The sequence below is a fragment of the Periplaneta americana genome, chromosome 7 (assembly GCF_040183065.1).
Source record: "Periplaneta americana isolate PAMFEO1 chromosome 7, P.americana_PAMFEO1_priV1, whole genome shotgun sequence".
Lineage (NCBI taxonomy): Eukaryota > Metazoa > Arthropoda > Insecta > Blattodea > Blattidae > Periplaneta > Periplaneta americana.
In genome coordinates, this window is record NC_091123.1 from 94987660 (window position 1) to 95012638 (window position 24979).

The 24979-nt window shown below is 35.1% G+C and overlaps 1 protein-coding gene across 1 annotated transcript in view; it reads left to right on the forward strand.

Annotated features, from left to right (window-relative positions):
• Tmem214 (Transmembrane protein 214) overlaps positions 1 to 24979 on the forward strand; it is a 166053-nt gene that overhangs the window by 12185 nt on the left and 128889 nt on the right. Inside the window, exons 3-6 of the mRNA XM_069831090.1 lie at positions 10085 to 10361; positions 14996 to 15187; positions 17153 to 17364; positions 21525 to 21626. Of these exons, the coding sequence (XP_069687191.1) occupies positions 10085 to 10361; positions 14996 to 15187; positions 17153 to 17364; positions 21525 to 21626 (783 nt within the window). The remainder of the gene's footprint in view (positions 1 to 10084; positions 10362 to 14995; positions 15188 to 17152; positions 17365 to 21524; positions 21627 to 24979) is intronic.

A 24979-nucleotide genomic window follows, 5' to 3' on the forward strand; every position in this document is an offset into this window, starting at 1 on the left:
ATGCTCTAGCCACTAGATCACCGTGGCGGCTGTGTGCAATGTACTAACGTAAAACAAAGCAGACCTTTCTATATGAAATTCTATTGAGAAGTACCGGTAGTCTGAAATAGATAACTAAATTTACAAATTCATCACTTAACTGTAAGGCCAGCTGTGAGCTCAGATGTTGTGACACTATCTGATGAAGTAATATTTAAATTTACTTTGCCATACTCTACAGTGGACTTTATGTTGTCAGCAAACAGCTGGATACATTAAGAGAAGTTACTCCAAAATACCTTAATACTCTAATTTTCTTCTCTGCATTTTATTTTTGCATGGTAGAAATATTATGATTACTACATGACATTTGTATTTATAAACTAAAGTGCTTTTCCAAGGTAACTTACCTGTTTGGAATTTGTTGGAAGAACGTAAAGTATTTTTATGAAGCTTGAAGAAAGCTTAGTGTCATGAACAGTTGTTTTTCTAACATCATATGATGCAAAATTGTATCCTTTGTTAAGAAACTTACCCATCATTACCACTACTCATTCCTTGTACCTCTGCACCATTTAAAGAACTGTTCAAGAAACTGAAGCCATTCATCATTTTCAGGTGTAAAAATGGTATTTCAAGTGAATTATTTTTCAATTTACCTTTCAAGGATAACCATTCGTCCAAATTTTTCTGGGACAGTCCCGAATTTAGACCCCCCTGTTCCAGATCTTTTGAAGACTTTTCAGGATGCCAATTTGGCCTGGATTTTGCCAAGATGTCATGATTTATTCCAATTTAGACTTTTCTGCATTCATAGTAATGTTTTTAGGGATGTAAACTGCGAAATTGATAGTGTATATGTATATAATTAATTCACAGAGGTAATAGATCAAGTCAATGCGATGAAGTTCTGACAAATAAGTTTTTTGAGAATACGAAATGTAACATGTTGCAATGCTGCAAAGACTACCAGTTCTCCTTGAGGTCATTGCTCTGCAGTGGAGGTGAGTGTAACTGCAATCATCACTCCACAAGACTTTCGAGAGGAGAGTGTAAACAAAAACGTCTCATCAGATGTGTTTCGATCAAATTATTGTACATACATAACATTTAACACATTATTTAACATTACTGTAAGCTTAATTTCTTTTCTAAATAAATTTATTTTTAATGTCTTCAAAGATATACTTAAATGAAGATCGAGTTACAGAATGTGTCATCATCATCATCATCATCATCATCATCATCATCATCATCATCCTCTTATCGTGTCCTCCTTTTGGAAGATTGATTCCAAATATGTCTCCATTCGTCTCTGTCTTCCCAAGCTTTTTTCCTGTTTATTTCAACCCATTTGTTTCCCTGTTCTTATAAGTTCTTCTGAATTTGATCTATTAATCTTTTGCGTGGTCTTCCCACTGGTCATCTGTCTTTCACTTTTAAATTTAATATTCGCTTTGGCAACCTTTTCCTTTCCATTCTGTTAAAGTGCTCAAACTATTGTAATATCTCATTTTCTAATTGTGTTGTTAATTTTTCAATCTTCAGAGTTTCCCTGATTGTCATTTCGTATCGTATCGTGTCTTCTGTGTAATAATGTTATTTTGACATTTAATCCAATGTGAAGGAGTCTTTAATGAAAATAGTTTCGTTTTATAAGAATGTATATTTTTACTATTTTGTAATTCAATCAATCAGTCTTCTTAATGTATCCAGCTGTTTGCTGCCAACATAAAGTCCACTATAGTCCACTGTAGTCTATTCAATTGTTTTTCACGAGAAATGAGGGGTATTTTGATCGGTATTCATTATAGCTGCCTATTGCTAATAGCCAGATTTGGGGTGTAGTCTATATACAGGGTGTTTAAAAAATACGGGGCATAATTTCAGGTATGTATTTCCCACATGTAGACAATCAAAATAGTTCATTACAACATGTGTCCGGAAATGCTTTATTTCCGAGTTATGGCCTTCACAACATTGAAATTCACCAGAACGTTTTTCTTTCCGCAGGTCGTTGCCGTCAAAGGAGACATTAAGAGGGCACTCTGACAGTTCATTCCAAGGCGAAGGTTACATTCAGTGTTGTGTAGGCGTTAGACTGTGCAACATGTATTCAAATCAAGAGCTGGCAGAGATACACTTCATGTACGGTAAGGCGGACGGCAGTGCTGCGCTGGCTCGTCATTTGTACCAGGAGAGGTACCCACAGCGACAATGTCCAGATCGGAAGACATTTGTACGTCTCCATTACCGTCTGTGCGAGTATGGAAAATTTAACTCTCCTGGTTTGGTAAGGGGACGACCAAGATCTACAACTCCAGAAGTACAGGAGGAGATTCTGGAGGCTGTGAACATGACTCCTTCTATCAGCACACGAAGGGTAGCGTTGCAAGTCAATGTTCCTCATACGACTGTCTGGAGACTGTTGAAAGAGTATCAATTGTATCCTTATCATTTGCAACGTGTACAGGCCCTGTCACCAGCAGATTACCCTGCACGAGTTGGGTTCTGTCAGTGGTTCTTGCAGCAGTGTGGTGTAAATCCGAACTTTCCTGCCTTAGTATTATTTACAGAAGAAGCACAGTTCACACGAGATGGCATAACAAATTTCCACAATCGGCATGTACAGGCGTATGAAAACCCACGTGCAACTGTTCCATCTCATCACCAGGTGCGGTTCTCCCTCAACATGTGGGCCGTTATCATTGGTGATCGATTAGTTGTACCTACGGCTCGCCGGTACTTGGATCGAAGGTTTCCTGATCGATGAATAGGTAGAGGTGGCCCAATTGCTTGGCCTCCACGCTCACCTGTTCTGAACCTCTCGATTTCTACTTGTGGGGCCATTTAAAATCATTGGTTTATTTGTCTCCGGTGCCTGATTTGGAATCCCTTCGGAATCGAATTGTGGCATGTTCTGAGGACATACGCAATACTCCTGGAGTTTGGGATCGTGTTCGCAGGTCAATGAGACATCGATGTGAGGTCTGTATTCAAGCAGGAGGTGGACATTTTGAACATCTTCTGTAATGACAACGACCTGCGGAAAGAAAAACGTTCCGGTGAATTTCAATGTTGTGAAGGCCATAACTCGGAAATGAAGCATTTCCTGGACACATATTGTAATGAACTATTTTGATTGTCTACACGTGGGAAATACATACCTGAAATTATGCCCCGTATTTTTGAAACACCCTGTATACTGTAGGGCTGTGTCTTCTGCAACTGGTACTGATGATTTTAATTTAGGTACTTCTTTTGTGGTTTATGGATGGACAGTATAGAAGTATGTGTTCCAGATCTTCATCATGATTATTACACCACAGACAAGTAGGATTATCAGAAATGTGAAATGAGTGTAGGTACAATTGTGTGACAATGTGACCTGGTCTGGCTCTTGTTAAAAATGCTTGAACATGTCAGGGCAAGTTTTTATACATTTCCAGGTCATTTGGTTTCTTTTGTACAGACTTTAAAATTTTTCCTTTGTCAGAAGAGAGCCAATTGTTGATCCATAGGTTTATAAAATGAGACTTTACTGAAGCAAAAGCACTGGATATATTTTTCACTGATTATGATACATGGAGTCCCTCAGTGTAAAATTCTCCGGAGCTAAAATAGTCCCTCAATCGGATCTCCGGTTAGGGACTGCACTGAGAGATGCCAAGAATCGCACTAAAGTACTTATTTGGAACACCAAAAGACACACCATCCAGTCAATCAGAGCCAAGTTTAATTACTATTTTGTAATTATGATATGTGAAAAACAAAGAAATTAACAGGTACTGTGAATGTTAAATAAGTCTTATGGAATTAAATTTAAAGTTAAAAAGGTTGTTTGTTTAGTCAACTGTCCGAAGACAGGCATTGAACCTCACAAGTGATACCAATAATGCATCATTCATTAGGCAACTAAGCCAGGAGATAATGAGGTAGTCTGGCCAGTTCCTTTTCCCCTCCATTGCATACTTCGCTGACTAGCTACATATTACACTAATCATACTTCAGACGTATACAAACAATTGTTCTTCCTCTGACACATACCGTCAAGTGAGATGTATGTATCAGCCAGAACCTCAATCAGAGGTAAACATAAGATGTAATAAAATAATTTTGTGTATCTAGGTTAGTTTTTTTTGTAGTTTAAATTAATAGGAACAAACTTGGCATACATAATAATCTGTGGTGCCACAGCCCTTGAAGGGCCCAGACCAACCAGCCGCCTGCTGGTCTCACATTCACATGCCGAAGCAGAGGTGGATGATCATCCAACCAGAATGGAGGTATCGTGCAGATGTTACATGTCAAAAGTTTTCTTGTGAACACATTCACTGCCGAGCCTAAAAACTCATAACATGAAATTATTTAGTTTTGAAAGAAGAAATCTTGTACAGAGATATAACTCTAAAAATGTACACCATTCTCATTAGGACATTTATTAAAAGACTAGTATTTTTATAAGGCACAACATGGTGAGAAATAACCTACATAATTTGAGGAAGATAAAAAGTTGTATTGTGGGTAAAAATTCATGTCAAAGAAAATGTCATAGACGAAAATGAAATATTAACAGAGGAACAGGGTTCTTTTATGGGGAGGGAAACAATTTTTCCAATCAATTTTTCTCATTGCATTTCAGTTCCAGTGTTTAGTTTCCCAAATTAGGTTTCCCAAAAACTACATACCCAATTAAAATTTTCCCAAATGTTTGTTTTCCCTAGAACAATATTGTATTAATACGTAATAAATGGTTCAATGCCTCATGGGGAAAGAAATTTTCTCATAAAATTTCGGCCAGTGTATGGGACCGGTGCCCACCCAACATCATGATGCACTTGGGGAGCTACAATAGGTAGCGAAATCCGGTTGCGAATACCAGCTATAACGGCTGGAGGGATCATCGTGCTAACCACACGATACCTCCATTCTGGTTGGATGATCGTCCACCTCTGCTTCGGCATGTGGGCATGAGGCCAGCAGCTGGCTGGTCGGTCTAGGCCCTTCACGTGCTGTAGCACCACAGATTAAAAAAAAAAAAAACGTAATAAATAATAATAATAAAGATTGTAACCAATGTTACGTAGGCATTGCTCTAAAATTTATTGTCGATTTCTCAATTTTCTAATTTTCTGACCAATTCTAGTTGTTGGAGCATAATTTTCGTATCTGCATGTCTTTAAAATGTTATAGTGTAATAAAGAACGTTAAAAACCAAAAAATGTATGTAATTCATCGAATACCTTACGTTTTGATCTACAGTAATTTGAACGAAACATATCTGATCAGACATTTTGTTTGCATTCTTCTCTTGCAAGTCATGCGGAATGGAGGATTGGAGTTATAGTCACTCCCACTGCAGAGCAATGACCTCAAGGAGCACTGCTACTCTTTGCAGCGTTGCAACATATTGCATTTCTTATTCTCAAAACTATTGAATGTATCAAAAAACTTGTTTGCATTGACGTGATCTATTAACTTACCTACTGTGAATTAATGTAATGTATTCCTTTCTAGCCTGTGTATATATTTATTTATTATTTATTTATTTATTTATTTATACACACAATAATATGTACAGTTCTCATTCACTTCAAAATTGAATTGAATATGGATGGTAGCCAATGAGAGGAGCTGGCAATGCCAGTATTCTAACATGCTGTGATTGGATTAAAAGAGATGTGTGACTGTTATGAGCCATGTGATTGGCTAAGTGCCTAACGTCTTCCTTCGGTGTGGTGTAGTAGCCTGATGCTATAAGCTTGCACTTTCATACTACTCATATGACAATATGTACTCTCGTCATTCATTCTAAGAAGACCTCTGCCAGTAGAATCAACATATTACACTAACAAAACAGACAGACAAAAAAAAAAAAATCAGTAAAGTTTCCTAGTCTCAAGAAAACTGAAGGGAACACAACTGGAAACCGGAAAACACACAATTGACGAGATTTCAGTCCTTAAAAAGGACCAACTAGATCCTGCTCTGGAAGGAATAGAAAACTATATACAATCTTCACTTATTCCCCAAAGGACAGCCAGACCTTGGTTTATGATGAGTGCCACAGACACAGAAAAGAAATGATCAAACTCTGCACAGTGCTAATTTCATGGAAGAACAAGGAAATGCCCAAGCTTCAGAGGAACTAACAGATCCTTTTTGTGTCCTTAAAAGGAAGTGAACCAGCACTACCACGGAGATCCCACCTGAATCTTGGGGGAAAAACACTTCTCAACAGAGTTAACCTAACCACCACATGTCAAATCGAAGAGTCAGAGTCATGCGACATAGAGCTGATACCCACAGCAGAAGTAAGAAAAGCCATTTTCAAAGTGAAAGACAATAGAAACCAACCAGACCAGATAGAATTTTTTATGAAAATCTCAAGGAAATGGCAAATCAACTGGACCGATCTGTCCAACACATGCATTCGATTTTAATGCATATGTTATTTTTGTGTTTTTATATATTTCAATATGTTGTTTTTATCGTGATTCTGTTTATTTTCATTGTGTATTTATATTTCTAACGTAAATTTATATAAAAAAGTTTACCGTTCATGAATTGCGAATCCACAGTTCAAATGTTTCAGGGATTATTCATTTTTCAAAGTTCTAATGCTAAATGTTCCATTTTATAAAAACGAGGTGCTGTTTATTCTACAAAACGTTTCAAATCTAATTACAAGATTGATTTTAAGTTGTCTGGAATTTTATGGCAAATGCGTGGTTCAGTTGGTAGAGCAATGACTGTGGAACTGGATGCAATCCTGGGTGGTGACAGGATTTTTCACATTGCTAAAACTTCTAGAACAACCCAGGCATCAATTAGCCTCCTGTCAAATTGAAAACTTGGTCTTTCCTGGGCACAAAATGTGGTCAGAGGATTTATTCATACTGCTTAATATTACATCTGTATTACTTATTTATGGCTTTTAAGGAACCCGGAGGTTCTATTGCTGCCCTCACATAAGCCTGCCATCGGTCCCTATCCTGTACAAGATTAATCCAGTCTATCATCATATCCCATCTCCCTCAAATCCATTTTAATATTTTCCTCTCATCTACGTCTCGGCCTTCCCAAAGGTCTTTTTCCCTCCGACTTCCAATTAACACTCTATATGCATTTCTGGATTCGCCCATACATGCTACATGCCCTGCCCATCTCCAATGTCTGGTTTTAATGTTCTCAATTATGTCAGGTGAAGAATACAATCCGTGCAGTTTTGTGTTGTGTAACTTTCTCCATTCTTCTGTAACTTCATCTCTCTTAGCCCTAAACATTTTCTTAAGAACCTTATTCTCAAACACCCTTAATCTCTGTTCCTCTCTCAAAGTGAGGGTCCAAGTTTCACAACCATACAGAATAACTGGTAATGTAACACTATTTTATAAATTATAACTTTCAGACTTTCTGACAGCATGACAAAAGCTTCTCAACGGAATAATAACAGGCATTTCTTATGTTTATTCTGCGTTTAATTTCCTCTCGAGTGTCATTTATATTTGTTACTGTTGCTCCAAGATATTTGAATTTTTCTGCCTTTTTGAAGGATAAATTTCCAATTTTTATATTTCCATTTCATACAATGTTCTGATCATGAGACATAATCATATACTTTGTCTTTTCGGGATTTACTTCCAAACCTATTGCTTTACTTGCTTCAAGTAAAATTTCCGTGTTTCTCAGGGACGGCTCGTCCATAAGAGCTGAGGAGCTGCAGCACTCCCTGCTTTGACAGGAAAATAAAAATAATATTTATTTTGATTTTTAGAAGAATTGTTACAGCTTTTATTGGTAAATTGCTTTATATTTCATCTGGACAGGAATATGTACTATTATCTTATGCATAATCTTTTTGCGCGTCGACTGTATTGGAATTGACACTGCATTCAAAGTCGTCCTGGGATCTGCAGGGTGGTCAGCTCATAGAGAGTGTGTCTTGCTAGGTCAGGGGGTAGAGAGGTGAAGGGAAGCAGAGGGAAACTGCTGCTGTTTAAAACCCATATCTCGCTGCAGTGGCTTGCAGAGCCAGGCCACAAGGGATCTTTCCTCTCCTCCCACACTGCTGTTGTAATGCTGCGTCAAATGGATTCTCTATTCCTTTGAAACTTAATGACAAAATTTTTATTTTCTTTTCACATACTTATTGTTGTAGAATCTTATCGAGTTAATATAACGAAATTAATTTGTAATTTGTAATTTTTTCGAAATTTGTAATTTTATTGTTCATATTATAGTTGGAATATCCTGGTAGAGGGGCAGAGAAGGCCTGACGGCCTTATCTCTACCAGGTTAAATAAATAAATACTACTAATACTACATAACGAAATTGATATTCTCTTTTGCCTTATTATTACGTATATATCCAGCCTCCAGCAGAACCTAATATTTGCCTTAACTCAAAATGATTGCACGAGTAGAATCCTTTTGATATAACACGTAAAATACGAAAGAGACTTCCAGTTTTAGAAAATTGTTGACAGTCAGTATACCTGAGTGTTGCTTTGGTGTGACGTTTTAATACTGTAACTTAACCAGTGCAAATTTGCAAGCATGAGTGTGTGTGAATTACAGAATATTAATTTTATTTTTCTGAAATTTCCCTTGTGGAGAATATTGATGTAATGAAGTGAAATTAAAGGGTCGAAATTAATCTTCATCCAGCCGAAATAGTGCATATATGTAAGGAAGTATAACAATGAAATTTACGCTAAGCATTTGTGGTTATGTGGATGTAAACAAAAAAAATCTGTATTTTGTTTTCCTTGCCTCCTCTTCGGTGGTGATGCTGCAAGGACTAGGAGTGGTGTGACAGATTTAGGACATTTGCCCCTAAAAAGCAAAATGCACGAATCTTCGCAGTCTCACCTGAAAATGTTGTTTCATTGGCTATGTTACGCAACTCATACTGCTGTGCAATTAAGTGAAACGAACAGAACAAACATTCTTAAACATAATCAAGAAGTGAGAAAAAATCGTGAAATTATTTAAAAAAAAAAATTGATTGTATCACATTTTGTGGCCAATATGAACTTCCCCTTAGGGGACATGATGAAAAAAACGATTCGAAGAACCCTGATGTGTTTCGTGGATTGCTACAGTTCGTGAGTAATCTAAACGAGCCTCTCAAAAATCATTTGGAACATGCCACTGTTTAAGGTTATTCTAAGACAATTCAGAATGAACTGGTAGATTGTAAGTTGGGTGTCTGCTGATCTGAAATTCAGACTGAAATCGATGGTATTAGTTTTTCTTAGGGATTAGCAAGTGGTCCCACAGACATCTCCCAATTAAATAGGAAATTTTGGTTTTTCGATATGCAGTGCATTTATTTTTGTCCTATACTTATTAGTACTGGTATAAAGAAGTGAAATTTATATGTACCGAAATCTACTGGAGCTCTCCCAATCCACAAGTTCACGAGCCGCCACTGGTGTTTCTCCTAATCATTTGTGGATTTTCTCCTAACATATTCACGTCATCCGCATAGACAGAAGCTGATGTAACCCGTTCAATTCCAAACCCTCTCGGTTACATCTGTATTACATCATATTAAATACAGGTTGTTGTTTAGTTAACTGTCCAAAGACAGGTAATTGTATTATTTTCGAGATACTCATATAGGAGTTTGAATGAACTCGTGTGAGAAGCTGATTATTCACTTTCATTGTTCGGAACTAGAGAACAAGTTTTATGTTTTCCCATATTATGTTTTCTTTGCATCCAGCCTTAGGTAGTCCATTTCTGATGCCATATAGCTCTTCTTACGTCATTTCACAAAATAACAGTAGGCCTGTTCAGTTATTCTCAGCCTGCTTATGTGATTTCAGATTATATTAGAGAAAGGAGGGGCGGAAAATGAGTGTGAGACTGTGTGTGAGTGAGAGAGGGAGAGAGAGAGAGTGTGTGTGTGCATGCATGCGTGTGTATATATGCGTGTATGGCAATGGAAAGAGAGATGGAGGGTGAGAGTGAGACAGAAAGGGAAATTGTTTGGGTGTGTATCCAACAGACTGTGGCTGTCACCAGTTGAAAGTGTTAAATATGAACACAAAGTTTGTTTTTGAGCACAATGTTATTATTTTAATTTAAATTTCAGATTGACGTAAAGGATATGATAAATGAACTGGAGATTGGACAAGTACGTTTTCAAGAAGCACCATTGGCATGGTTGAAAGGATTGGCTGATTATTTGAACAGCAAATTAGACCACAGCAACCCTGTTCTTAACCCCAAAACTAACGACTACCCACTCTGTGTACTCTCTGGGGATATTCGAGAAGTTCTGAAACGAGCTCTCAGAGATGCTGGTGAAGCAACCGCTCCACACTTTTTTCAGATCTGTCTTGCTGCAATGGCCAATGATATGAGCAGAGGTATAGTTGTAAAATTATGTCTCCTTTCTCCACATGTACAAAGGAAGCTCAGATTGCTTAGCAATAGTGGGTTAATCAATAGTTGAAATTGGCCGCAACTCTGGGGAGGCCATGCAACCTGACTGTAGCATAAGATTAGTTTCAAAATTGCGGGAAATTTTCCCAGTTGAAATTAACTTTGTAATGCAAACTATGTTCTGTTTACATCTCGATATCTTGCAACGCAGACATATTACAGGTTATATATTTGTTAAGTTTACTACTGAACTTTGAGGAAGGAGTGAGTTCCTTACTATGTGAGTCAAAATACAAATGATACATTCGTAAAAGAGTTTGAACTTGAAGATGCTATGAAAAAGACTTTGCTGCCATGAAAGCATGCTGAGTGGACATATAAAAAAGGACACTCATTACACATTTTGAAATATCAATAACAAACTCTGTTACAAATTGCAATTTTAAAATTATGTCATTTTAGTAATACTAATTAAACTTTTGCTTTTCTTCTTTTCATTTAAAATAAAATCTTACAGCATCGTGCTTTTTACCCATCATTTATAAGAAGAGGAAATTCATAGTGAAACATAGTGGAACACGTGTTGTCAGCAAATAGCTGGATACACTACTAAGATAGATTTAAAGTAAATTATTGATGCTGACTCATTAATTTACTAATTTACAGCAAATAAGACTTTTTTTTTTCACTCATTGTTGTTAAAGTTTTGATAAAGGAAATCATTATAATTTTAAAGAAGGGTGCATACAAACTAATACTGATCATGCACGATTTGTTGAGGGATTGGGAAGGGCTCTAAGCATGGCTGGCTTAGAGGTGCAACATTTTAAGGTACCATATCGTTGCTTAGGAGTAACAGGCATAACCCACACTGAAGAAACTGTTTTTATAAACTCGGTTTATGTAACAAAATTTTATTTCACTAGTTTTTTTCTTATGTCACATCTGTAAAACTCTTTTTGAAGAATTTAATAAAGCATAACTTGTGGAATAACACTTGGATTACCTTGCAGGTTATTTCTTGAAGCCTGTTGTTGATGTAGGTACCTTCTCAGTGGAATGTAAACCAAAAGACTTGAGTTTAAGGAATGTTATCAACTCCTTAAGGATAGTGTGTTTTCTCAGTACTATATTCTCTATTTATAACAAATTTAGATTACTTAGAGAATTCTATTTTTAAAGCTGTGTGGTAGATCTTTTTGAGTACAATAGTAAATATCATAATTTTTATACAAAATGATGTGTTGGCTATTATTGAATTGGGTAAGTGTGGAGAGTATGCAACAACACCTTTTCATCCTATTCATAGGTGTGCATATTTACCATTCTTATTTTTTTGAGGACCAGTTACTATTCTTGTGCACTTGGACATGTTTTCATATCCATTTTACCTGCCTTTCGTGCAATCTGTTTTAATGAGAAATTGTAAGCCGAACAAGACAGTGGACCACCACACCACCACTAGACCATGCCATCTGATTTAACTCCTCTTGACTTTTACTTATGGGAGATCCAAAAGGATTTGGACATTTTTCAGTTTATTTGGATTTGGGTATCGTTAGTGGTACTTTTCCACTATTTGCAGGAGGTACTTGGTTGATTAGAAAAGAGTTGAAAGATTGTTATCGGCGAAATAGTACGTTCTGCTGAATCATTAACTTGGAGAATATTGACCCCCTGTTTGGCTAGATTGAAGTCCTCATTTTTTTTTCCAAGGCCTAGGGCCTAGGATGTGTTTTAAGAAATTCGTCAGAAACACTCTAAGTCACTAACACCTTCTTGGTATTTGAAACAAAGTCTAACAGTTCCTTTATTTCAATATTTTGTTCACTAAACTTAATTCTTTGTAGAATGTGATCCTTTCATGCTTTGTCTGATGATGCTGTCATGACCACTTTTATCTCTAAATGCACATCTTTATCGAAAAATGGAAGGCCAATAATTATAATTTCACTCAAATGTCACAGATGCTTTGAAAAATGTTTGAGCTCACTGTTTGCAACAGATTCATGTGTGGTTTTATATTCTGTAGCAATTCAAGATGTCCTTGAGTAAGCCAATAGATGTTGCAGTAAAGTATTATTTTAAATAAAATTGTACCACAAACAGATTCAATTTACGAAAGCAAGATACAGCAGCCCTCGAACTATTATGTGAAACTGTGATCAAAATAAGTATATATTCAGTTATGTTATCTGTTTCACCATCCACCTAGCTCTGTGTAAAGCACTGGACGATGTTAAGACACCTACAAGACAGAGCAGTGAGAGTTGCAACGGTTCTTTGTAGTCACCCCAAGAATTATATTTTGCAAGCTGATTATGAACGAATTGAATCAAGTCCCTTTTTATTGGTTCTAATCGACTAGAAATAGTTCAATCATCTTTATCAAGAATTATCAAATGACCACTTGTAACTCCCACATTGTATCCAATACACGTGCAACAATAAGTTCAAATATGTGATTTCCACAAGTAAAACTCACAAGACTTATTTTTAGTTTCTGCTCCAGCAAAATACAGACTCCACTTTTTAAACCTGTATTGCTTGCTGTGGTGTCAAATGATATAAACTGGATTCCTTCAGGCAAATTTCAGTCCTGTATTAGTTGGAATACCACATTTGCTTGTGATATTTCATCCTGTTTGGAAGCTTCAGAGCAGCAGCAAGAAGTAACATAACTCCCTCCCCTAAAATCACTCATATATAAGCGTGTCCACCTAGAATGAAAGTCTTCAATTTTGTTTGTCACATGATGCTCTTTTCTGGTTGGGATTCGAGCTTTCTCCAGAAAGTTTGAACTTCTTTGTGTAGTCTTTGTAACACTATCTTAAATAATTCCCTTTTCGTGGGAGTTTAAGTGGGGGGGGGGGGGGAAAAGAGCTTAAAACTTGACAGTTTGAGAATAACTTGCTTCGGGTTATGAATTGACTATTCCCACCAAACAACCAAATGTTTCTTTAAACTGTCCTTGCTTGGTGGAGATGTCGTTTTTACTTTACAAATAAAAATAAAATAACAACCATAATATAGGAATACACAAGGCCCTAGAGCTACCTATAAATTTTAAGATATGGCAAGGAAACGTAGGGGTAATAAGAATGAACAAAATAAGGTAGTGAGACCAATAAAAACAAAACATATATTTTTCACCATATATTTGAGTTACATCCTAATATACAGGGTGTCTACATGAAACCTTTACAACTTAAGATGTAAATAACAAATTATTGAGACACGATATCTGGATGCAGTTTTCTGCATGTTAATCAGAAATTGTCAAAGTTTTTATGAGAATTTTGTTGGATTTTTTAAATGCGTTTTTTGGTTGCAGGTGTGAAATTTGGTGAGGTAATGGTTTCATGTGTTTATCCTATATACAGTGTGTGTGTGTGTGTGTGTATATATATATATATATATATATATATATATATATATATATATATATTTTTATATAACGCGAAAACGGAATCATTTCTGGGCACCATTTAGGTAAAAAACCTGACTAAAATGGATAATTTTAAGCGTAACTGTTGCTAAATTCTAGCAAACCATTTTTCATTTTGCGATGATACTATACGAAGCATGGCATAATTTTTTTGTGTGACTGTATATGCAATGATCTGGAAGACTTTCGCTATTCTTTGTCAGGCGTTGGGGGTGAAGCTTCTCTAAACATGTCACTATTCTGTGCTTATTATTAAGGACCCGGGCAGGTTACTGACCTCCTGTACTGTTACTTCTTCCAACCCTCTTGCATTCTCAGTTTTGTGCTAACAAGCCAATACAGTGATAAAGGATGGTGCTAGTAGAATAAAACTCTGAATAATTGTAGTGTAGTGTCAATTTAATTACGCTTTCCGTTTATTTATTCTGAGTTTTGTGTTAATATGCCTATACATTGTTAAATAACAGTGGGAATAAAGCGAAACTGTACGATTTAATACAAAAGCCTAGATGACCAGTTCTATCATGGAAGAGTGGCTTCATAATTTTAATGGAGCAATGAAATTTCATAGTCGTAAGGTCATATTGTTTTTAGACAATACTACCTGCCATCCAAGGATTGATTTGTCTAACGTAAAATTAATCTATTTTCCACCAAACATAACTTCAGTTACACAACCGATGGATCAGGGCGCAATTTACACTCTGAATTGATGCAGGAAGCGAAGGAAATTCTACAACGTTCCCTTCAAAAAATGTCACGGCAGTGCACTTTAAAAGAAATGTGGGGACCAATAAACTAGGGGGACAGAGAATTGGAGAGAGAGAGAGGCTGCAATTACGTAAGTTAATAATTATGAAAATAAAATTCACTTTGCATGTACTGTAGTAACTTTTATTTCAAATTATTTCTTCGTTGTGTTCTTCCTACAGTGAGCATATTGCAGTAATCTATTCTTAGTTTTGCCAAAACTCAACTCTTTGTGAAACGAAAACCTGTGAAAACGGAAAAAAAATTCTGGAACGATAGCGTTTCGTTTTAGGGAGGTTTTACTGTGTGTATATATAATATGAGTCAAGTACAAATGTTAAGAAATTTCTGCTACAGAACAAATAACAGAACGTAGAGTAAACATTTGAATAGGCAGTGATTGAAATGAATATGTTTCAGGTACCTTATCTGTGTATGGATACAAAGTTATGCTTCAATTCCTGGCATTCCAAAATCCCAGTGTTACAGTTGCAAACATTCCAAAAGTGACAGCCCTTCGCAACTCATATCAAAACCGTCAGCCGATTGGTCTTGCCATTCTGTGGGCTTTGGGCCAAGGAGGAATGAAGGACATCCAAATTGGTTTGAAAGGTTTGTTTTATTTTTAAAACCTCATATGTATATGAAATTATTGGGGATCATCTATGTGGTTTATGTGTAATAGATTGATAAAATTTTTTGTATTCTACAGATATTGGAGAAAAAAAATAGGAGTATAAGGACACAGTACATTAGTTATTCGCAGATTTCAAAAAGGCATATGTTTTCGTTAAGAGAGAAGTTTTATATGATATTCTTTATGTATTTGTTATTCCCAAGAAAGTAGTTCGATTAATTAAAATGTGTCTCAGTGAAACATACAGCAAGTCCATATATGCCAGTCTCTGTCTGCCTTTTCCAGTTCACTGCGAGCTGAAGCAAGGAGATGCACTATCACCTTTACTTTTTAACTTTGCTCTGGAATATGCCATTAGGAAAGTCAAGAAAACAGAGAGGATTTCGAAGGTTACATCGGCTGCTTGTTGATGTGGATGACATAAATATGTTGTTAGGAGAAAATCCACAAACTATTTGGAAAAACACCGGGATTGTACTTGAAGCAAGTAAAGATACAGATTTAGAAGTAAATTCCGAAAAGAAAAGTATATGATTATGTCTCGTGACCAGAACATAGCACGAAATGGTAATATAAAAATTGGAAATTTATCCTTTGAAGAGGTGGAAAAATTAAAATACTTTGGAACAACAGTAACAAATATAAATGACACCCGAGAGGAAATTAAACATAGAGTAAATATGGGAATTGCTTGCTATTATTCGGTTGAGAAGCTTTAGTCATCTGAAAGTTAGAATTTATAAAACAGTTATATTACAGGTTTTCTGTGTGGTTGTAAAACTTGGATTCTCACTTTGAGGAACAGAGGTTAAGGGTGTTCGAGAATAAGGTGCTTAGGAAAATATTTGGAACTAAGAGGGATGAAGTTACAGAAGAATGGAGAATTTTACACAACACAGAACTGCACGCATTGTATTTTTCACCTAACATAATTGAAGAAGCGGATTGCAAACTGGCCTGAGTCCCAAATGACAAGTTACGAGAAAATTGACAAAGGCTGATAAAATAAATTTGACGCCATTAGATCCATTTGAAAAAACATATGCAGACACTAAGTAAAGACCGCGGAGAGTCTGTTAAATATACTTACTTGGTTTTATATATAGGCTTGAAAAGGATAAATTAAAACGTGAATGAAGCGAGTTAAAATCTTTAATAAAGGACACATTGGAATCCATCTCTTCAATTAAATCTGGATGTTTGAGATGGGTAAGATATGTAGCACGTAGCGTATAGAAGAATGTTACTTGGGAGACCTGAGGGAAAAGACTTTGGGGAGGCCGAAACTTACATGAAAGGATGGTCCTCTGTGGTGGCTGAGTGGTCAGACCTCCAGCCTGTCACGCAGGTGGCCCAGATTCGAGTCCCGGTAAGCCTGGGATTTTTCATTGAAAAATCCATAGTGACACTTGTGGTGGACAAGGGTTACAGTTGGGGTTCTTCCGTTTTTCCCCATATTAGGCATCTACATCAATTGTTCACCATTTCTCCATTTCGTCGTCATTCTATAGCATTCACCAATCGTTAGCTGACTACACATGGAGGGGACTGGTCTAGGAACAAGGGTGGTTGCCTGCTCGAAATCTGGTTATGTAGCGAACCTTAGTGTAGTCAGCTAATGTGGATTTGGGAATGCTCCTAGCTTGAGGGTTAGCGCAATAAATCATAACAGGTTACTGTGCTGGGCCATAGTGCTCTTCTCCTGTAAATTCCATTCCATAGATGAAAGGATAATATTAAAATGGTTTGAGGTACAGTAGGTGGGGTGTGATGGTAGAGACTGGATTAATCTTGCTCAGGATGGCAGGCTTATGTGAGGGTGGCAGTGAACCTCAGGGTTCTCTAAGTCAGTAAATAAGTCTTCGAAATTAACAGTTCTCATTTTCATAAGAATAAAAGTGATGAACATGATGATTAAAGGATTTTTTTCTCTCTTTTAGTATGGTTGGAAGTAATGGCACCAATGATGGATATGAGAAACTACACAAGCTTTGTTGTAAATTATCTTAAAGATATCCTAACTCACAGTCCTCAAAGCAAACCTGTGAGCCATGACCAGTTCTTTTCTGTGCTTGATGTTATTCATTCTTCGTCAAACAGTCTGCCCAACAATGTTCGACAGGAATTGGCTACACTCAGTCCTGCACTCAGAGTTAGTATTTTTAGTTCTTGCAGTCGCATTTCATAGTGTATTTTGTTAATCTTTCCCACACTGCAGTGATGACCAACTCAGCTGCTCTTACGAAGCAGTGTGTGCACTCACAAACAAGAAAAATGTTAGACGGTCTGCTCTGTAAAAGAGCACGAATTGGTCTCCACTGTCATGCTGGATATTTATATCAAAAGAAATCATGTTCATATTGTGAATTGGTCTGAAACAGAGGAAAAGAAAAACCCATTATTTTCCTTTATATCTATTTTATTTGTAAACCATTTACCAGTTACATTACAATTACAATTAAAAATTGTACTGTGCATTGATTTGATGAATTTCTTATTTCATTATCCAATATTCATAATATGAAACAAAAATGTCATTAGCTCCAAACTTGTATGATATAATTTTATTGTCTGTTCATGTACATCAGAAAGTAATTTGTTAATTTTGTTAAACTGAATTATTACTTGCATAATGATCATGGAAAGAATATTAATACAATAGTGTCTAATATATGAACTTTATTTTAAGAAAATTCAATCTGATAACACTTTATAGGCCCACTTATCTACTGCAATGTTGGAAATAACAGTTTCAAGGAGAGTAGTGCTGTTAGGCTGTATTTATTACTAATATGAATTTGTATTTGAAATATTATTTCATCATAAATGCAGACCTGTGTGTGCCTATAATAATAATAATAATAATAATAATAATAATAATAATAATAATTATATATATATATATATATATATATATATATATAGGATGGAAGGTAACCTTTTACGATACTTCACACACATAACAACAGATCATATCATTTGGGAACGTTTTGCCAAATAATATTTTTTCATACGACCAACAGTTTGTGTAATAATTCCAGAAAACGAATGTTGCAATGTTGCAACATTGGACACAGTAGCAGTGTTTACTTCGCGAGATCATTGCATCCCAGCATACTGAATGCCGCTTCAATCATCTACTTGGTAGGGGTTTTGAGAGGATGTACACACATACCATTTTGTAAACATAAACATCTGTTGAGAATGCAGTCAAATCAAAATTTACGTAATCGTAACATGTTAATTAATTACATGAACTATGTTATTTGTTGTCTGTGATGAAACGTTCATTATTGTATCGTTTCAGCACTAAATTTAATACGAATAAACACGTAGTTTCCGTTACATGTTAAGGCAATTTCATCAATAATACAGTACAATTAATTCCAGATACTCACGATTAGAAAACTGTGCCATCTCATTGTGTTTCAACTGCTTCGAACTGCACGTAGCCTGAAACTAATGACGAAGTGAATGTAAGCATATCGTTCTCTCCGTACACCTAGCTCGTCTACATGGTTTGCGTACATCAGAAACAGTGTTGCCAGCGTGTCACTGCCCTGTTCCCATGCAATGTACACGATTGTTCACGCGATTTATTCGAAATCTGTGTTATTTTCCATGCAAATAGTACTGTAACATGGCCATACATATTTTACTCTATCTTCCTACATGAGATAAAATCCAATTTTGAGCATTTTCATAATTTCAAGTTACAAGATATCATTTTTTTCGAAAACCGCCCTTTTGAGAACAAAATGTTATTGAACTTTCTTGTTTGTCATAATTCAAGATATCATATCCCAGAAGGATTGTAAAAGGTTACCTTTCACTCTGTATATATCATCATCCTGACAAGTATTAGGCCGAGTGGCCTGTTACAATTTTGTTTTCTGTCCATCTCTTTTGAGGTCTGCCATTGGATCTTTTTCCTCTTGTTTGATCCACACAAACAAATTTTATGTGAGAGTGTATCAAAGGTTTGGAGTCTAATGCTTTTAGGTATGGTATCATAATTTCTTCAGCATATACTTAACGTCATTTGTTGAGCAATTTTTATAATATTTTACTAGTAGCTTCCCCTTATGTGTAAGAAATGAACTCACACAAAAACTATTTTTATTGAAAAAAAATATATATATAAAATAGAGAGAGAGACACAGATGGACAGAGTGGAAGTGTGAAATAACCTTGCAGATTGATAAGAATGGGATAGGATAAACTTAAATGAATAGAAAACCTACCTATGTTATATTTTGTGATTAAATGCACGGTTAATTAGAAAATTAAGTTGGAAATTTCAGCAATCTGGCAACATCAATGCTAAAAGTCTCCTTTCTTATTGCAATACAGATGTAAGAGGTCAACAAACTCAGCATACATATACTGCCTTGCGCTCCCTTCTCTAGCTACAATGTTGTGATGTGGCTTGCATCGTTCAGTGGTTTGAAATTAGTGTTTTTTAAATTAAATTAACATGAAAACTACGACAGAGGAATAAATGATTCTTTATTAGATTTTCTATCGATATGAACAAAAATCACGATGCAATTCGCAATAGTTACCGAATAAAAGGATGTTAAACATTTGGAAAAAATTTTTTTTTTCTGTGGAAACTATGAACTTTCCACCAATATGGTATTACAGTTTTTTGTTACATACAACATGAGCTATTCGATCTAAAAATCTGTAGGGTTATTTCTCTTCCACTCTGTATATATATATATATATATATATATATATATATATATCTAAAAATCTGCAGGGTTATTTCTCTTCCACTCTGTATATATATATATATATATATATATATATGTATATATATGTGTGTGTGTGTGTATATATATATATATATATATATATATATATATATAAATGGATTCGGAACACCTCAAAATTTATGCTTCAGTGGCTAGTCATGATAATATCTTCGAAAAATATTGGAGTGCAAGAGGTCAAATGACTTTATTGTCAAACGCCTGGCATTAGAAAACAACAACATATATATATATATATATATATATATATATATTGCTATAAATCTTGATATAGTCCTTTAACACCGCCTATAAAATGTGAAGGAGTTATGCTCAGTACAGTTAGTCATGATAGAAACAGGTTACATCCAGAGAAACCATATTTGTGTGTCAAGCAGATGGCTGCAATGTATTGACTGCCATATTTTAGTGAAAGTTATTTTAACTTATCTTTACCCAGTAAAAGTTATGCTCATGTCTTCCACTTATAAAATCTAGCCAATGTTTTGTCCATATTCTGGTATGCACACTAATATGATGTTGAACTGAAATTTATTGGAATGCCATTTGTGCTTATGCAAGATTCGAATGATTGATTGTTAACTAACACCACTTCTTCAGTGGAACTTCTGGTTCATCCTAATTGTCTCTATCGTCAACTGAACTTGTTTCCCAGAACTTTTGGAGTAGTTGTACAACTGTCACATGCAATACAGGATTTCTTTGAGGATATCGTTGAAAGTCATGTGTAGTAGCACGTGAACATCTCTTTCTAAACATCAGTATAATCTCATGAGACATTCTGACACTTTTTTTCATACCCGGGAAAGGAGAAATTATTAATTATTATCATGCATTTGTAACTTTTTACTGGTTAAAGATGGGTTGAATAAACTTTGACCACTGCATTTCTCTCGAAATTCTAGCCCTATAATATTTGTTGTATCGCATCACTCCCCTCCTTTTTAAAATTGTCAAATTGAACTCAATATGGCGGACGTCTGCTTGACACAAAAAATATGCTTTCCCCTGAGCCTAAGCTGTTTCTATCATGACCAACTGTACCCAGTACTACTACTTTACATTTTATAAGGGTGTTAAGGAACTTTTGTCCCACTCAGTATTTTGAAAATATGTTGTTGTTGTTGTGCCCAATGGTGATGAGATTCAATTAACTTGCATTATTTTTTCTCTTACTTCCCAGTATAATCCTGCTATTTCATGATTTAATTGCTTTCTGTTGACTAGTTTTTGACAGTGGAGGTGGTGTTCTTTATTGAGAAGTTGTCCATTCTGGTTGCATATTGTGCACTTTGGGTCCTCTATTATTTCAGTCCGGTAAAGATGTTCTGACAAATAATCATGACCTGTGAAGAGTCTGATTTTTAAATGCATTTTTCTTCTAATTTTCTGTGATTTGTTTTCGATGTTCTTTTGAATTTAATTTGAAGTAATTATATTCTCTGATTAGAATTTGAATATGCTATTATATTTATATACCTTTGTTTTGTTGCATATTTTATATTTACATTTTGATTATATTTTACTATTACAGGTTAGAGCATTAAAATCAGAGCCTGAAAAGAGATTACGTAATTTCTTCGAGCCCCTTCTTCAGAGACTGCAACCATCTGCCTCGAAAATTCTCAAAGACGAGGTATTGATTTCATTATTACATTATTGGTATTTCTTGAATTGTGGTAAAGTGGTTGATTAGTGATTGTCACTTGCAATGTTCTCTATGAGCCAAGTAATGCGAAGAGCTTCTTTTCTGAAATGAAGATACAAGAGAAGTATAATTGATGAACCATCTTCTAGAGTGACTGTTAACAGAAGTTGATAAAAACATGGATGATAACTGATTGTTTTCCAGACCCATAGTCTAAAACTTCGGCTTTACTTTCTTTTTGAATTGTACCATTTTGAGAACCTCTGTTAATGTTAAAATTGATTTATGTTGGACTTTGTTTTCGGTGTCAGTTCTCACGATAAGCAATAATCACTTGATCACTTGAAGATAACATTGGAAAAAATCTTATCTAATTGGAAATTGTTATGTGTTTATTATGTACAACATTCTGCCAATGTATGAATACGATTTAGTAATAATAATTATCATTGTAAAATGTCAGTGAACACAAATATTTCCTAGTGTCGTTCAGAAAAGTAAGACTTGAAGTCATTCTCTTTTTTCCCACAATACGTTGTAATGGAAACCATTGTAACCTGAAAATACAAAACTGCCTCTGTTTGATACCTGCATAGGAAATATTTTTCCGTCATATTGCTTTGAAATGCTTTTTGTTTTTTCTTTTCCTTTTAAATGTGTGTGAAACAAAATGGATACCACAGCTGAACATTAAGTTGTGTTAAGATTATTTCTGCAACTATAAGAATTCTGCATTGAAAATACGAAATGCTTGTTAAAGCTTAAGGGGGTTATATAATGTAATGTACAAGAGTATTCTGGTGGTATAATCACTTTTATGAGTGGTAGAAATGTTTGAAAAACAAGAAGGACCTGGTAGTCTTGCTATTCTTATTCTTATAACCATGAATAGGCCTGTAACTACTATAGTATATATAGACAAGAATTTTACTGTCAGAAGGTAGTTCAACATGCATGTAAAGTGCCCACAAGATCATGAATATTTATATAAGTTGAATGGCTATCCAGCTCTTGTCATTTCCTAATATTGTCAATTAGCAGATTTTTACATTCTCATTGTATAAAGTTAATATGTAAAAAAACAAATTATGGAAAAGTTACGTTTTAAATTTGGAAAAAAAAAGTTGTCAAGAAGATGATACATATTTTCTCATTTTGGTTTTACTTGTTTCTGTCAAAATTTAGTTCTTTGTGCTTAGAAAAAAATTGAAAGAACTAAGACTGCAACTCAATATCTAATACCCATTATTAAAATTACGTAACGAAAAAAAAAAAAAATGCTATTAGGAAAACTAGTTTCATGGATATAATAAAAATATTCTTCTATGTTACCAATGATATTGGTCTTCCTAATTTTTCTTGAACTGCTATTAAAAAGACGTTTATAAATAATGATTTCCTGTGTATCTAGTAAGAAACATTACATACAAAATAATTTAATAATTCCAAAAAAAAAAAAAAAAAAAATATTTATACATTTTATTTTAAATGGGCGTGATTTAAATTTTTTACAGTTTCACATGAAATAGCTATTCCTTTATTGTAATGACTTCTATAGGGTTCCCAGGCGTCCCGTAAAATATGGTATTGTTCCGTTTTTGCTAATGTGTCCCGTTGTCCCAAGAAAAGTCTTTGGGACAGCTTTGTGTCCTGTATTTTAGAGTTCTAAACTGAGAAAGAACGGAAGAGTTACAGTGTCTGTTCTACAATACAAATTACAAACATCGCACTTCATCATTGCAGGTGACTTTAACTGGACTATTATGAAACAATATTATTGTGAGTAAGCTGCGGATTTATGCCTATATGCCTATTTTAATCCTTAACCTGAAGACATAAGCTTTTAGGTTACATATCCATTTTAAGGCATTGTGAGTATTATATGCGAATTCTATAGTGCCTATAATTGCCTATTTCACTAGTAAATGCCTATTTGCTTATAAATGTCTAAAAGTTGCCTAAATATCCGTATTATATATTATATTTGAATTTATTGACTATTCTATCAATATTTTTTTTTAATCTGTAATTTGTTTATTTTTTATCCAGCAGAGGGCAGTGATGCCATACAACTATCGATAATTTGTGTATTATGTCTTACTGCCACCAGAGCCCAGAGAAATCGAATAATTTAAATTCTACCAATAAGAAAAAAAAATGCATTTCGAAAGCCGCGTGAATCATTGATGGTAGTTGACTAGGGTAGTTGTTTTGAACTGTGTATCCATTTTGTGAGTTTAGTATGGAGTTGAGTTTTCTGCTGTAATACGTGAAAAATACGTGGAGATATGCCAAAGCAAAAGTCATCAAGAGCATATGTTCTGAAACAATGGATCGATGGTGATCCTAACTTCTCAAACCCAAAGCTAAGATCTGATCTTGCTTTCATCAAAGCAAACTTTGGAAAGCTGCCTGCTTACATAACGAAACTGGAAACGAGAAGTATTCCACTCCACAATGCTGCGCAAGTTATGAAAAAAGTAGAAGCTATTCCAAAACAAATACCAAGCAGTGTGGAAGAAGCAATGAGAAATGAGTATTTGAAAATTGTGAAAAGAAATCCTGGTTGGGAGCAAGTGTTATTGGTGGCAGAAGCACTGGTTGGAAATTACATTGACATTACTGCGTTTCCACTGGTTTGGTCCCCAGGTGAGATTGGATCCCTGAAGTATTGCCCCATCACTTCATGTGAAGTGGAGGGGAGTTTCTCCTAATTTAAGAACATTCTTACAGACAACAGACATCAGTTCTCATTACAACATTTGGAGGGATATTTAGTTATTCACTGCCATAATGGCATTACTATAGAAACTAATGTATAATGCTACACTATGGTTGTGTTAGGCATTAAGAATTAGAAATTGTTAGTGCCATTTTAAATGCCTATTTTAGAATTTTGAATGCCTATTTTGCCTGCCTATTTCAACTATTTTTAGTGCCTAAAAATCCGCAGCTTAATTATGATTATTAATTTCTCAAAGTGAATGATAGCAACACCAAACGTTTAGATGAAGTCTGGGTGGATCTTTTTAAAATTACTGAAGGAGAACTCTCAAATTTGAAGAAGGTAGTGGAGTTCATTATGTGTATCCCTGGAACACATGTGTGTGTCGAAGAAGGATTATTTTCTCACATGAACACTTTATGGACTGATGAGAAAAATAAATTGTCTGTAAAACAGTAAAATCAATGCTTGTTGTAAAATAATTCTTGAGTGAGGATTGTGTTGCTTTTCATGACATGATCTTCAAAATAAACAATTGTTAAGTGAAATTCATTCTTCAAAGAAATATTGCAAGTCCAAGATGGATTGATTTATACTGTAAGAATATTGTTACACG